The sequence below is a fragment of the Suricata suricatta genome, chromosome 10 (genome assembly GCF_006229205.1).
Source record: "Suricata suricatta isolate VVHF042 chromosome 10, meerkat_22Aug2017_6uvM2_HiC, whole genome shotgun sequence".
In the NCBI taxonomy this organism is placed as follows: domain Eukaryota; kingdom Metazoa; phylum Chordata; class Mammalia; order Carnivora; family Herpestidae; genus Suricata; species Suricata suricatta.
In genome coordinates this window covers 83,432,553-83,448,832 of record NC_043709.1, presented here as the reverse complement: position 1 = coordinate 83,448,832, position 16,280 = coordinate 83,432,553, and the positions used below count along the sequence as shown (strand labels likewise).

General features: G+C 35.6%; 1 protein-coding gene and 1 pseudogene across 8 annotated transcripts in view; both read right to left on the bottom strand.

Moving 5' to 3' along the window:
• The window catches only part of C2CD5 (C2 calcium dependent domain containing 5), a 99,543-nt gene that overhangs the window by 69,347 nt on the left and 13,916 nt on the right, over positions 1-16,280 (bottom strand). For all 8 annotated transcript variants that reach the window (XM_029953144.1, XM_029953146.1, XM_029953149.1 and 5 more), the window contains exons 3-7: positions 14,071-14,157; positions 8,985-9,156; positions 6,408-6,503; positions 3,461-3,616; positions 2,165-2,363 (exon numbers count right to left, since the gene is read on the bottom strand). In XM_029953144.1, the coding sequence (XP_029809004.1) occupies positions 2,165-2,363; positions 3,461-3,616; positions 6,408-6,503; positions 8,985-9,156; positions 14,071-14,157 (710 nt within the window). The remainder of the gene's footprint in view (positions 1-2,164; positions 2,364-3,460; positions 3,617-6,407; positions 6,504-8,984; positions 9,157-14,070; positions 14,158-16,280) is intronic.
• LOC115305767 lies at positions 15,703-15,876 on the bottom strand (annotated as a pseudogene).

The window sequence follows — 16,280 nt, the reverse complement described above, 5'->3', positions numbered from 1 at the left end:
GCTAACAGAAAGGAAATAATTGAACAAAAAGAATAAACTTAAAAGGAAAATCTCATTTCAGATTTTTATGACTACAGAATCCATCCTGACTCCCTGATGATATAGGACAGGGGTCAGCAAACCATACCCTATAGGTCAAATCCATCCTACCATCTGTTTTGTAAATAATCAAGTTATATTGGAACACAACTACTCTCTCATTTGCATACTGTCAATGGCTGTTTTCATGCTACAACAGCAAAGTTGAGTAGTTATTTTAGCAAAGACTAAGTTATTTACCTTCTGGTCATTTACCAAGAAAAATCTGTGATCCTTAATGTAGCGAATCTCTAAATCAGTGATTCTAAATGGAACTACTATTGGCATTTAGGACAGAACAAGTCTAGGGGCACCTGGGCGGCTCCGTCGGGTAAGCACCTGACTCTTGACTTCAGCTCTGGTCAAGATGTCATGGTTCATGAGGGCAAGCCCCAATAGGCTCAGTGCGGAGCCTGCTTGGGATTCTGTCTCCCTCCCCTCTGCTCCCTTGCTCTCCCACTCTCTCAAAATAAATATATATAAACTTAAAAAAAAAAAAAAAAGATACAACAAGACTTCACTGAACAGAGTTGTCCCTTGACGTGTAGGACAGTCAGCATGTCTAGTCCTCAACCATGATCTTTCTGCCCATCCCAATCATTATGGCAGAAAACTTTCATTTAAAAATTTTTTTAACATTTATTTATTTTTGAAGGAGAGAGAAACAAAGCATGAGCTCATAAGGAACTGAGAGAGAGGGAGACACAAATCCAAAGCAGGCTCCAGGCTCTGAGCTGTCAGCACAGAGCCCGATACAGGGCTCAAACTCAAACTGTGAGATAAAAACCTGAGCTGAAGTCAGATGCTTAACCAACTGAGCCACCCAGGTGCCCCGAAAGCTTTACTTATAAAAATTCCTTGTAGGGTCACCTGGGTGGCTCAGTCGGTTAAGCATCCCACTCGGTTTCAGGTCAGGTCATGATCATACAGTTTCATGGGTTTGAGCCCCGCATCAGGCTCTGCATGGGCAGCGCTTAGCCTGCTTGAGGTTCTCTCGCTCCCCACCCCTCCCCCACTCATGCTGTCTTTGTCTCTCTTAAAATAAATAAATAAATTTAAAAAAGAAACTTTCAGGGCACCTGGGTGGCTCAGTCAGTTAAGCATCTAACTTTGGTTCAGGTCATGATCTCATGGTTTGTGAGCACGAGCCCCACATCAGGCTCTGTGCTGACAGCTCAGAGCCTGGAGCCTGCCTCAGATTCTGTGCCTCCCTCTCTCCCTGCCCTTCCCCTGCTTGCATGCTATCTCTTTCTCTCTCAAAAATAAATTTAAAAAACATTTAAAAAATAAATAAAAAGAAACTTAAAAATAATAAATAATAAAAATAAAAATTCCTTGTTGATCACCATGTTGAAAATCTTCTGCCTTAGACACAAATAAAATACATAAGCAAAATACAGCCAACCAAAGTATTTTGTTGAATCGCACCTATTTTTTTTTTAAATGTATGAGTCTAATTTCCTTTAGATCAGGATCAGCAAACTCCTTTTTTTTGGTAAACAAAGATAGAAACTATATGGCTAGTGTGTGAAATATTTCCTATCCAGCCTTTTGCAGAAAAAAAAGGTTGTCACATCTGCTTTACACAGTCCTCAGTACTCCTTATTTAATTATACTCAATTATTTTTACATATATAAACTATCTGGCCTTTGTAGACATTTACATTGGAGACCCCTGCACAGGTCAATCTTTCCTGCTCTACTTCTTCTTTCTATACTATGTTGCTAAAAAGTATAGTATTGGGTTTTAAGCATTCCCCAGAGAATAAGTAAAAATTCCATAAACATCCATTCTATGCTTTATATGTATGGGTCTAAAGATCTGAATACTCAGTTTAGTTTTACATTACTTTACTTGAATTTCATATTAAGACAGTATAAATAATAGGAACAGATAAATATTTTTAAGCTTCAGATTTTCATAATCATCTCTAATGATAAAAGTCGCCAAAGGAAAAATAAAAAATAAATCACCACAGGGAAAAATGTATGTTAAACAAGTCTACTAAAATATTTCAAATCAAATGAAAACATACAGGTAAAAAATGAAAAACTCCATAAGAACAATTCATTGATTCATACTTACTCCTTCATTTCTTTGGATGGGGAATTACAGGCAGGAAGGAATGCTGCCGGGCTACTTAGTTTATCCAGAGTACATGCTGTTCCTATGGCTCGTACCACTAACCCAGACTCGCCTTCCAGATCAAAACACTGTAAGTACCCAACAACTGCGTTTCCTCTCATTTCAAGTACTTTCAAGCCAATCTTCCTCTGCAGTTCACCTACAAAAAAGGGAAGAAAACTCATTCTGCTTCAGATCTTGACATTACATAATATAAGCTGGATATGGTAGCAATAAAAAAAAGATTCAAAAAAAATCACAGATTTTTAGAATTTGAAAAGAACCTAAAAGATTATCTGCTCCAGCCTCCTACTTTCGGGGAGGTAAGATATTACTAGTTGCACTTTACAGATGCGGCAAATTAAGATTCACTCATTCATGCATTCATTTACCAAATAATTTTTGGTTGTGTACTATGTGCCTGGCATTCTTCCTTTCTTCTAAGTGCTAGAAACACAGAGGTGAACAAAAAAGATATATTATTTAATATATTAACTATAACATTTTATATATTAAGTATAAATATATACGGATTCATAAATATTAATAAATATTTGGTATTATTATATTTATTTATATATTATATATTATATTTGTTTGCAATATTACCAATATTTGATAATATTACATATTAATATAAATGTGTTTATATTTTATATTTAAACATAAATTTATCATATATAAGTATAAAATACTTATATTTATTAAACATAACATCTATACTTATTGTCTGATATATATGTGTAAGTATATATACATATATACACACACTCACATATATACATATAAATTTTAAATGGTAAACAAGTTCTTCAAAGAAAAATAAAGAAAAGTAATGGGGTAAGAGTATCAGAAAAACACAGGGAGCTACATGTTGTCAGAGAAGGACTTTGAAAAGGCAACAAAAAACATTAGACAGATTACCTAAACTCTGACTACAAATAAATGCTAGAGGAAAGAAAATCAGAACCCAGTGCCCTACTTCCTTGCTCAGGGTTCTTTCCACCAGGCCACTCTGTGAGTACAAATTCCTGTTACTACCCTAGTTAAGAAGGAAATAGAAGCTTCCAGTTCAGATTTCCTCTTATAAGTTGGCAATGTGTGTATGTTCAGGAATATGGGGCCAAGGGTAGGAAATCAGTCATTTATAATTCATAGCCTTCACTGTAAAATTTCAGGTAGCATGTCAAAAGGAAGTAAAAAATGTAACAGTGTTAAGCAAATCAGTAATAAAGTTTGGTTTTGTTTTTTAAATACCTGACATTAAAGAAATGAGTCTCTGTCTGGCCTCATTTGATGCCCTTGGTGTACGAATTCGATCAATCCATTGATATTCTGGGTCTTCATTGACCACAAGCTCTTCTACAAACCCATGAATTATTACAGCTCTATAGCACTTTGGAATAGATGTTGCTGTTAAAAGAAATTATCTGTTATGCTTCTATTTATCACAAGATTAAATTCAATTAAAAAATGTACAACTAAGTTTTACCTTCTAAATATATAAGAATGCCTTTTACTGTGCTAATTTCAATGTAATTATACTTACAATCAGTCTTCTAAGTTCCAATTATGCTTAGAAATAATCATTTTCTTTAATGAGACCTCTTGTCTTTCTCATAGTAAACATAGTAGAAACAAATTGTATTTTTATAATTTAGAAAACAGCTACAGACAACCTTAAACAGCATTCAATACAAAGTTTAAAAAACCAAAATTAAAGTCAACTAGTTAATCATTACATAAATAGGTAGAAAGTAGATAACAAATATAAAAAACGTTATTCAAAGTCCTTTGAGAAAGTTCTGGACAACATATATTGCAGCCTCAAAAATTAAACCATTACCTCTCTGACATGATCTGAGGAGTCACACAGCCCTGCAGTTTCCAATAAACCATGGCCATATGGCCAAATGGTTCAGTAGTCACTATAGTCAATATACTACACAACAAACTCATTTAACATATAGAATTTCAAATGTCCTTAGATTTAAAATAAGATCTAGTCAGATTCCAAAAGGGGAGAACCTAATATCAAAATCAAAAACAAAAACAACAATAATTTTTAAAAAAGGCGGGGAGGGGGGAGAACCTGAGAACATCTATACCAAACTAGTCTCTTAAAATAAACATCCATGCCTTAAAGCTGACTCAACCACTTAGAAGTTTTCAACCTTATTCCAGTCTGGCTGTGACTGCCCACACCTGCCAATGGCAGCCCATACTGCATGGCACTTGAGGGACTCTAACTGCAGATGCCTCCTGAATACTGGATGGCACCACAAGGTTTGGCTAGAGTGCTCTGCTACCTTACAGTGTCTTATACTACCGCAAAATAATACTGGAGTTCTTTTTTTTTTTTTTTTGACAGTTATACAAGTTCAATATAGTCAGTCATATCTTTTACACATTTGACAAAAGCAACTTGTTCTAATTTATAAAAGAAAAATTTAATAGGCAACAAAATATTCATCTCTGTGAAAATAATAAGATATGTGAAAATTACTTCAGAGCTTGTTTTTCATGGAGGTTGACCTACTAGACAAGAGTAAAACTTGCATTAGATGAGTGACTGCAAGCTTCTCCACAGTTTGTGTCCAACAATAATGCTTTGCAAGGCCACTAGAGACTTCAAAATACACATGTCCACCCACCACAATTGGCTCCATATCTGTATCACCTAATTTTAGACAACCTGTTCCAAATAAATGTAATCATGTCACACATGTAGCCTCATCAAATTTGTTTCCCCAAATGTAGATATGAGAGTGTGGGATTTGTTTTCATTGACTGTTAAGTACAAGTCCCTCTCCCCTTATGTTGCTGCTGACTATTGACAATCAGCTGACAGAAAGGTAGCATATGCTACTTTTCAGATAATCACCTGTTTTATAACATCATGCTTACACATGAGCAGTTCAGCAAGGCAGTGATTTTCTTTCGATTCATGGCCTAGATGAACTGTGGACTCTTCCTATTCACCATACAGTATATGCAGGTTTAGGCTTCTTCCCTTAGTTGTTTGCTTTTCAGGTAGGACTGTAGCAAATGCTATCACCTTTTGCATTTTCAGACCACAGTCACTAGAATCTAATTTCTTTAAGGATGAATTAATTTGTAGCGTTTCTCCAAGAAAACATTCTACCTATATTTTCAAACTTGTTTCTAGTCAATTTTAGAGAGTTGAGAGTTGTACTATTATGTGGTGTTTGACAATCAATTCTCCACCTTTGGACCCAATATTTATTAACATAAGATTTTTTTTTAATTTTTTTAATGTTTTATTTATTTTTGATACAGACAGAGACAGAGCATGAGAGGGGGAGGGGCAGAGAGAGAAGGAGACACAGAACCGGAAGCAGGCTCCAGGCTCTGAGCTAGCTGTCAGCACAGAGCCTGATGCAGGGCTTGAACCCACGAACGTGAGATCTGACCTGAGCCGAAGTTGGAGGCTTAACTGACTGAGCCACCCAGGTGCCCCTAACATAAGATTTAAGTAAACAAGATTAAGTTGTTTCATTAATACATGAATTGTTATTTAAGATTCTGAAAAGATTCCAAAATCTTGGGGTGCCTGGGTAGCTCAGTCGGCTAAGCATCTGACTTCGGCTCAGGTCATAATCTCATGGTCCATGGGTTCGAGCCCCGCAATGGGCTCTGTGCTGGCAGCTGAGAGCCTGCAGACTCTTTCAGATTCTGTGTCTTCCACTCTCTCTCTGCCCCTCCCCCACTCATGCTCTGTCGCGGTCTCAAAAATAAATAAACCAAAAAAAAAAAAAAAAATCTTCACCAGTCACTCTTTCTACTGGCATTAAGCAACTGTTATCAGCAATGTTTAACCTGATTCCTTCCAGAGTCAGGAGTAGAGGCTGGAGTACAAGCCAGAGGAGGGTCAGGAAGAGCAGTCTTCCTGCTGCCTCACAAACTCCTCTGACTCCGTGGACATGATAACCATCCTCATGCCCCACTGGACTGCTATAACAAATGTTTCTATGAACTCATAAAAAATTGATTCCATTTACCTTAAAATCAGATAAACAGTCCCCAGAGCTACAGTAATTTTTTCTAAGAAATTAATAATTTTCTCTTCGGCATTAAAACCAAAATATAATAGGTTTTCCATTAGCTTTCTGAAATATTAGTTTGATTTTCTATATTTAAAAATGAAATTTCCTGTTAAATGAGAAATAAAATGTTTACTTACTGCAAAAGAATTTGACTCCACATGATGACTGCCTAAATCGATTTAAATCATTGAAGAGGTCTACTTTGACAACTACATTGATTTCCCCACGGATACCTAGAATTTCAAAAGGAAAATCAAGTTTCTACCTTAACAAAATAAAGCATACTTAAATAATCCAGCAAATAAATGCCAACTGATGATTTTAAAATACTGTATTTTAATCAGGGTGCCTGGGTGGTTCTGACTTTAGCTCAGTTCACAATCTCATAGTTCCTCAGTTTGAGTCCCACATCAGACTCTCTACTGTCAGAACAGAGACCACTTCCGATCCTCTGTCCCCTTCTCTGTCTGTCCCTGCTTGCTCTCTCTCTTTCAAAATAAATAAATAAACTTTAAAAAAGAGAATTAAAAAATGTATCAATCATAATAACAATGCTTTGTTTCCTAATTATTTTCATTCTAAGCAGTTTGTTTTCTGAAGGACATATAACACTAAAGAATGAATAGAATTTTAATTTCTATTGCAAGTCCTACCTACTTGAATCAAGAGTAACTGGAAAGGAGCCCCCTTTAAATTGATGACAACGATGATCCTGATTATGATCATGATCATGATCATGGTAACATGTGAGCATGGATAACGTTCTAAATGCTTTACAAGTAGTATCTCAAAGTGCTCACACCAACCCAGTAAGACATCTTCTGTAGTGCTATTATCCTCATGTTACAGAGGAAGATGTTAAAGTTTAATCAAAGTTAAATTATTTGCATAGTGTTAAGTAGTACAGCCAGGATTAGAAATCAGATCTTTATGATCTCAGAGTAAACGGTCTTAACAACTAATGGAAGAGTCTGATTTAACACAAAAGAAGTTTCATTCTTTTCAATGAATGTAGTAAGTTAAAATGAGCTAGAAAATTCCAAAAGTAAGGGTTTTTCAACATGACCTCCTAAATAAAAATGACCCAGTCTCTATCTCTAACATTTACTAAATATTTTTACTGGACTGTCGTGACTTGCTCGTTTACCCACTGAAATAATAAGAGATGATGTTCCTAACAAAGGGCCCATAAGCATATTAAACCAGCTATAAACAGTATTTAATATAAAATGTTTAGAAAATTCATTCATTCATACCGCTATTGACTTTAATTGAAGCCCAGATGGATTCTCCAGTGACCTGTTTTATTGGTAATATACTATGGGATTGGATTTTATTTCCTGACTACAAAGATAATGCATTTACACAGAAAAAAGCAAAAGAGGACAAAGAGGAAAAATAGGATTACAGTCCAGAAATAAAACTATCCAAGAATAAACATTTTATTGTGTATTCCACCAATTTATCCAATGATATCACATATATGCAATTCTTTTGTTTTTAAACAAATATGCAATCATTCTATAATAACGTTTTATGATCTAAATTCTAAAAATTTTACAATTTCACAAATCCTTTCATTTCCTTATGCCATGGTAGTGTAAAAACATGCATTCTGTTCTGGCTGTATAATTTATGGTCTATATATGCTCTAATTTATTTAAGTAAATCCTCTTTTCCAATATGTTTTACCATTGTACACATTAATAAATAATTATAGGATCTAGGTGTCACAATAAATATACTTTTACATAAATCTCAGCAAACAACTTAATTTTCTTATAATAAACTACTATCAATGGAATTGCCAGGTCAAAAATGTAAAACAGGCAGAAAGATGCTAGACTGTAGAAACATCTGCCAGTTCTTTATGGGTCCATCTGCCATTCTAAAAAAATGGTATATTTGCAGGCTGGTAATTCTCAAACTTTTTAATGACAGGACCACTTTAACAATCTAAAAAATTATTGAGGACCTCAAAGAGATTTTGTTTACATGGGCCATGTATCAAAATTACCATGTTATAATTAAAATTAATATTTAAATTGAGAATGGAAATTAAAGCTAAGAACTTTAAAAAATATTAATTACTATAAACATTTTTATAAATATGTATATTGAAAAACAAAAATTAGTAAAATAGCACTGTTATGTTTTGGTAATTTTCTATTTTGTCTAGCTTAATGGAACACAGTTAGATTCTCATTTCTGCTCTATACTCGATGTGTGGTCCATATATCATAAAACCTCTAGAAAACTCCACTGCACATTTATAAGAATGAGAATAAAAATGGCAAATGACATGTAAGTATCATATTGAAATTTGTCATCTCACCTCAGAGAACCTGTGCAGGAACCCCTAAGTGTCCCCACCCCACACTTTGAGAACCCTGCTTTAGGCAACAAAAAACTTCTGAAGAATTTTTAAGAAGAAAAATATCAACATTATCTAATTAAACATGTTTCAGAAACATGGTACCAATGTTAGATGATTTTTAAATAATGCATTTACTTACTATTCTGTAATATTTAGAAGGGATTACTTCAAATTATGTTCAGAAAAATAACAATTCTACCAATAATACTTATGACTGTCTATTAAAAAGAAAACAATTTTTAAAGATACATATTTTAAAACCACCATGTGTAGCACAGAAGTTTTTAAGGATAAATTTTAAAAACAATGACTGACTTTCTTAAAATACACTCCTTACCATGTATGGTGTCGTAAATCGGAAACCACCCTGAGATGACCGTTGCGGCTTCACTGTAGAGTAAAGGGTCAATGTCGATGTACACTTTACCAATGGCGTCGTTTGCACTATAAGTGTCATGGTCAAGAACTGTGATCTGTAGAGGTTCATCCTGTAAATCTTCATCGTCCACCTAAAAGCATATCTTAAAATTAAGTCTTTTAATTTTAAAATCTTCATTACCACAAATATATACATATAACAAATGTAAAAGATTACTTATTTCTGAAAAATAAGTACAGATTGATCTCTAAACACAAAGGTAAAGGGATTAATGTGCACAAAAGTTATAATCCCTTTTTCTATAAAAGATGCCAAATTTCTAAAGAAGAAAAAGTATAGTCTACCTCCAAGCACAAACATAAGATCATTAACACCCAAAATGTTTTCATTTCTTTTTCTACATACTTATCCAGTGATTTACTACTCTTCTTATAATATCAAAAATGCTTAAAGAATGTCAAAATAGCTTCCATATATTACCTACAGGAGAACAAGGATGATAATGAGCACATGATACCATAGTTTCTAAAGACAATTTCACAGAGTAAAAGTATAGCCCAAACCGGGGCACCTGGCTGGCCCCATCTAGGGAGCATGCAACTCTTGATCTCGGGCGTGTGAGTGTGAGCCCCATGATGGGTGTGGAGACAGCTTAAAAAAAGTTAAGAAGGAATTATTGTTGATATCACTGATGATATGCAATGAACTAGATGATTAGCTTTTAAAAAAGAAGGTTCTTCTCAATAAGTCAGGCACAATTAAAAATTTATGGATGCTATTGCATAATGTTTTGAATATTATTTGTAAGAAAAAACAATTTAAGTTCATGAGTTAAGTAAATGAAATAAATGTTTATTCTCTCTCCCTCTACTGATTATCAATTACCACATGCCAAGCATGTGGGACTACATGAAGGGACTAAATGAGGGACTACAATGAACAACGCAATGGACTAGATGTTCTGTCCCCTGAACATAGATATGTTTGGAGAGGGAAGTAATTAGGTCATAAGGGTGAAGAACACATAAATGGGAATAGTGTCCTTGTAAGTAAAGACAGGGAGAGATTATCTCTCCCAGCCATGTAAACACACAGCAATAAGACAACTACCTACAAACCAGAAAGAGGTTTTGACCTCACTAGAACAAAACCATGATAGTACCCTGATCTCAGAATTCCCAGCAGCCAAAAATGTGAGAAATAAAATGCTACTGTTTAAGCCAGCCAGTCTGTGATATTGTGTTACCAGCAGCCCAAAATGTCTAAGGCAAAGATTGAGGCAAAAAAAGATTTCTCCCTTATGGAAGACATGTTCACTATTTTGGCTGCCCTCCTCTGGATACCATGCTATCCTCTAAAATGCCAGTTGTCCTCATCAAATGTAGTAGCTAGACTGACACAATATTACAGACATTAGTAAGACAAGAACAAAATATAAAAGGATTATTATTTCCTGTAACTACAATATTATAGTCTTTAAAAGCAGCCTATGAATGTTTGTCATTATAGCAGATACACCATACTGTTATGACAGAGTTTGTGAGTAGAAAAAAAAAAGAATTTGTGGTTAAATTCTTTTTTATGTTTATTTATTATTGAGACAGAGAGAAACAGAGCATGAATGGGGAAGGCGCAGAGAGAGAGAAGGAAACACAGAATCAGAAGCAGGCTCCAGGCTCTGAGCTGTCAGCACAGAGCCCGACGCAGGGCTCGAACCCATAGACTGTGAGATCATGACCTGAGCTGAAGTCGGAAGCTCAACTGACTGCGCCACCCAGGCGCCCTTGTTTGTGGTTAATTAAAATCTCTGTATCTTCCATACATCTCCTCTGGTCAAGTGACAACTGTACAATTGTATACTTTGGTTAATTTTTTAACTTAATTCTGAAATATTATGCCTTTCCGAAACTACCCCATTTAATTGCTTGTTGATTTTAGGCTAAGAATCCAACCTCTGAAAATTATTTTAAGTATTCAAGTATAAGAAGGAATTATTGTTGATATCACTAATGTAGTAATATGATTGGATGATTTGCTTTCAGAAGAGAAAGTCCTTCTCTATAAGTCAGACATAATTAAAAGTTTAAGGGCAATATTGCATAATATTTTGAATTTGCCTTAAAATATTCCTGCCATTCCACTCATCACCACCTCTCCTGTACTCCAATTTACTCCGGCTCTTTCTTCCAGCCTGGAATGCTGATGTGATCACTGGAACTCCAGCTGCTAAGTTGGAGGCTAACATGACCATGAATATGGAAGCCACAGACTGTGAATGATGGAAAAGAAAGATAAAAGGGTCCTGGGTCCCAAATGATTGCATGGAGCTTCCAAAACCATTACACTGCCTGGCGCAATATTTCTTTTACATGAAAGAAAACTAAACATCCATTTGTTCATGATAGTTATTTGAGCGTTCAGAACATATAAACTAAGGCCAATTACAACTTACAAACAAGGTTTAAAAAGCATATAATAAATGTTAACTATAAAGTTTAAGAACATTTTTCAGAAGCACCTGGGTGGCTGAGTCGGTTAAGCATCTGACTCTTGGTTTCAGCTCAGGTCATGATCTCATGGTTTGTGAGTCTGAGCCCCACGTCAGGTTCCATGGTGACAGTGCAGAGCCTGCTTGGGAGGCTCTTGCTCTCCCCCTCTGTCCCTCCTCTGCTCACTCTCTCTCTCTTTCAAAAATAAACAAACTTAAAAAAATTAAGAAAGAACATTTTTCACACAATATACTCTATTACTAGAAGTACTAGACAAAATAGTAAACTTTGTAAATTTTAAGGGAAATGGCTGACTGGTAACTTCAGTTACTAAATCTCATTAATATTATAAAAATCCCTTATTTCAGAAAAATGCAAATATATTATTTTTCAAAGTTATCTCAGCTACTTGAGTACTTTGCAGATTTAAAAATTACTACCACTCTATCATCAATAAAATGAAATATTCTTATGTATTAATGCCCTATATCATGAAAATTACTAATACACAATGCCCACCTCCTCCTACCATTCCAATAAAAATGTAACTGATCAAGACTATTTTTAAGTTTATTTATTTTTGAGAGAGAGTGTGCAAGCAGGGGAGTGGCACAGAGACAGGGAGAAAGAGAATCCCAAGCAGACCTCACATCATAAGTCCTGAGCTCCACACAGGGCTTGATCCCACGAACCACAAAATCATGACTTGAGCCAAAATCAAGAGTTTGATGTTCAATTGCCTGAGGAACCCAGGAGCCCCAACAAGACTACCATTGTTTTAAAACCATTTCTAGGTCATGAAAAAAAGGAAAAAAGAAAAAGCCATCAAAATGAAGCTATATGAGCATCTGAATGTTTTGCTAGGGTAATGAGGTGATGATATACACTTTGTTATGCTAATTCCATCTGAAATCATATAAGCAAGTTTGTCTAATTACTTTCTCTGATTCTCATATTCCACATTTTTACCTTAATTAGTTTTAAATGGCACAAAAGATTTATGCATGTGCAAATTGATGCATTTTTCAAAAAACATAATGTCAATTTAGAAACAGCTAAGAAAAAAAATATATATATACATACATGAAAGAAAACAGAAAAGGAATCAAAATACTCCATGGCAAAAAAACATCACCAAAAAACAGTTGGATTCACACGTTCTGATTTCAAAATTCACTACAAAGAAACAGTAATCATAAAGGTATGTTAATAGCACAAGGATACATAAAACAATGGAACATAATTGAGAGTCTAGAAATTAACTCATATACCTATGTCCAACTGACTCTTGACAAAGGTACCAAAACCAATCAATGGGAAAAGGACAATCTCTTCACAAATGGTACTGAAACAACTAGATTTCCACATGCAAAAGAATGAAGTTAAACATTCACTTCACACCATTACAAAATTTAACAGACAACAGACTCTGATTTGAGACCAAAAGCATGAGCAACAAAAGAAAAAGATAAATTGTACTGCAAAATTAAAAACACCGGTGCATCAAAAGAAACTACCAAAAAAGTGAAAAGACAAACTACTAAATGCAGGAAAATATTTGCAAATCATATGTCTGATAAGACTTTAATATTCAGAATATAAAAAGAAGTTTTACAACCAAACAGTAAAAAGATAAACCACCCAACTTAAAAATGAGTAAGGGACTAGCGCACCTTCATGGCCCAGTGGGCTAAGCATCCAATTCTGATTCAAATCATGATCTCACAGTTACTAATTTCTAAAATTTTTTTAGGTTTATTTATTCTTGAGAGAGAGTGTGAATGAGGCAGGGCCGAGAGAGAGTGAAATACAGAATCTGAAACAGGTTTCAGGCTCTGAGCTGTCAGCACAGAGCCCAGCGTGGGGCTCGGTTCACAAACTGCAAGACCATGACCTGAGCCAAAGTCAGATGTTTAACCAACTGAGCTACATAGGTGCTTCCCAACAAAATAAATTTTTTAATTAAGGAACTTGAACAGTTTTCCAAAGACACAAACAGCCAATAAACACATCAAAAGAGACTCAATATTACTAGTCATTACCAAAATGCAACATCACATCTATATTTCTCATATTAAGCTAGTCACCACGTCCTGTGAAGTCTACCTCCGTAATGTCCTCTCTAAGTATCTTCTCTGGGGAGTTAAAATATGAGGTAGTAGTTCCAAGTACAAGAAATGCAAATGGTCTTTAGTCCTAAGAAATCATATGTCACCTCATTCATGAAAATGGATATGAAAATGACACTGCAAATGTCACTTCACACCTACTAGGATAGTTCTGATTTAAAAAACCAAAAAAACAAACAAAAACAGAAAACAAAACAAATTAACAAGGGGCATCTGTTAAGTCAGTTAAGTATCCAATTCTTGATTTCAGCTCAGATCATCTCACAGTTCATGGGATCCAGCCTGCGTGGAGCTCTATGCTGACAGCACAGAACATGCTCGGGGTCCCCCCTCTCTGACACTTCCTGGAGCATGCATGAGCATGTGGTCTCTCAAAATAAATAAATAAACTTTTAAAAAAATAAAAATAAAATAATTAAAACTTACCTCAAATTTAAACCATTCTGAGTTCCACTGAGGGTTGAGGGACTTGAGATAAACATCCGTCTTAAAGGTGGTATTACCAAATTTTACCTAAAAACAAATAAATGATTCAAATATAAATACCAAAAAATGTGAATAAACGTAAATTTTAATATCAGCCAAGCAATGGGAAGATGAATCATGAAGGGAGGAAAAAAGGCAACTATCCCCTAAAATAAGAGAGAAGAAAGGACAGATGGGTCCAGTGGGTTCATTAGGCTTCACATGAAATAAATCACGCATTCTTCTGCTTAACTAGCTCTACACAGAAATTTAAAACAGACCATTTTGTCAACATGAAGGAAGGAGTTGATAATAGCCTGCAGAAATAAAAGCTCAGATAAAAGAAGAGTCTTAATGGCAGAGGACAAGGAAGAATGAAATCAGAAAGTAAAAAAGCCAGCTGACCATCCTTTCACCATTTCGGTATAGGAATCCAGAAGTACAGAAATACAGCCTTGCGAGCGTCTGTCTTGATTTCAGCTCAGGTCATGATTTCACGGTTTGCGGGTTTGGGCCCCACATCCGGTTCTGTGTTTAAAGTGCAGAACCTGCCTGGGACTCTCTCTCTCCTCTCTCTCTGCTCCCGCCCTGCTCACTCACACACATCCTGTCTCCCTCTCAAAATAAACTTAACATATACACCCATATACATATATAGATACACACACACACACACACACACACACACACACACACACACACACATACATCCTTGTATTTTCCAACTTCCCCATTTTATTTTAATCCCTTATCTGTGTGCACACATAATGATCAGCAGCGAACCTTTATTATTGTTTTATCGTCAGGAACAATGTAAGGGCTTGGATGGGGAGACTATCTTATTTCATGACTCTCTTATTTCACAACCAGTCTTGGGAGACACTATGATCCAAGGGGCACCTAGGTGGCTCAGTCAGTTAAAGATCTGTCTCTTGATTTCAGCTCAGGTCATGACCTCACAGTTCATGAGATTGAGCTCTGCATCATAAAACCCGCTTGGGATTCTCTCCCCTTCTCTATCCACCCTTGCCATAATCATGCATGCGTTCTCAAAATAAATAAATAAATTTTAAATCACAAAGATTCAAAATAAGTAAGAAAGGAATGAAAAATGCAAGAAGCAGGCTAAATCCTTGGGACTTGCTTTAGACAAAAACAACAGAGATTATGAAATCTGACTGAACTTGAGAAGTCATCCAGAAGCTTAAAAGCAAAACAGATAGGGAACTATTTCCTAAATGGTCTCACCTTTCCTAAATTTGATCTTCCCTAATTCTATTAGTTATTACCATTATCTTTCCTAACCTCTATGTTCACTAAGGCTTATCCCCTTTTAAGACACTCCCCAGCACACAGGTTTGCATACTGTAGATTCTTAGGAAATGCTAGTTCAAGCAATCTATGAAACCTCCTTTCTTTTTTTGAAAGAAATCTACTCCTTTGGGTTTTATAATACTTGCTTTTATTGTTTTATCAGTCCAGCAAATTTTCTAAAAGTAAAATCTCTAAAACAATTACATTTATCTTCTGTATATTTTTCTAGGTGTTTGTTTTATCATTTAATTTGAATTATTAGGCACAGTACCAATATGTACTTAGGCAGCATAGTTAAAGTGTAGAAAAAGTTTAAGAAACTAGGTAAAAATAAGAACTTCTTGCTTAGCAAAGAATGTGAGAGAGTCAAAGATAGGAGTGCCTGGCTGGGTCAGTCAGTGGAGCATGTGACTCTTACTACACTTGATCTTAGCCAAAAGGCCAAGAAGCAATGGGGAGTGAGCAACTCTTGATCACAGGGTTGTGAGTTCAAGCTCCTCGTTGGGTGTAGACATTACTTAAAAATAAGGGGCACCTACATAGCTCAGTCGGATGAGTGACTGACTTTGGCTCAGGTCCTGATCTCGTGGTTCGTGGTTTCGGGCCCCATGTTGGGCTCTGTGCTGACAACTAGCTCAGAGCCTGAAGCCTGCTTCAGATTCTGTGTCTCCTTCTCTCTCTGCCCCTAGCCCGTTCATGCTCTGTCTCCCTCTGTCTCTCAATAATAAATAAATGTAAAAAAAAATTTAATAAATAATAAATTCTTTTGGGGGCGCCTGGGTGGCTCAGTCAGTTAAGCATCCAACTAAGCTCAGGTCATGATCTCATGGTTCGTGTGTTCGAGCCATACGTCAGGC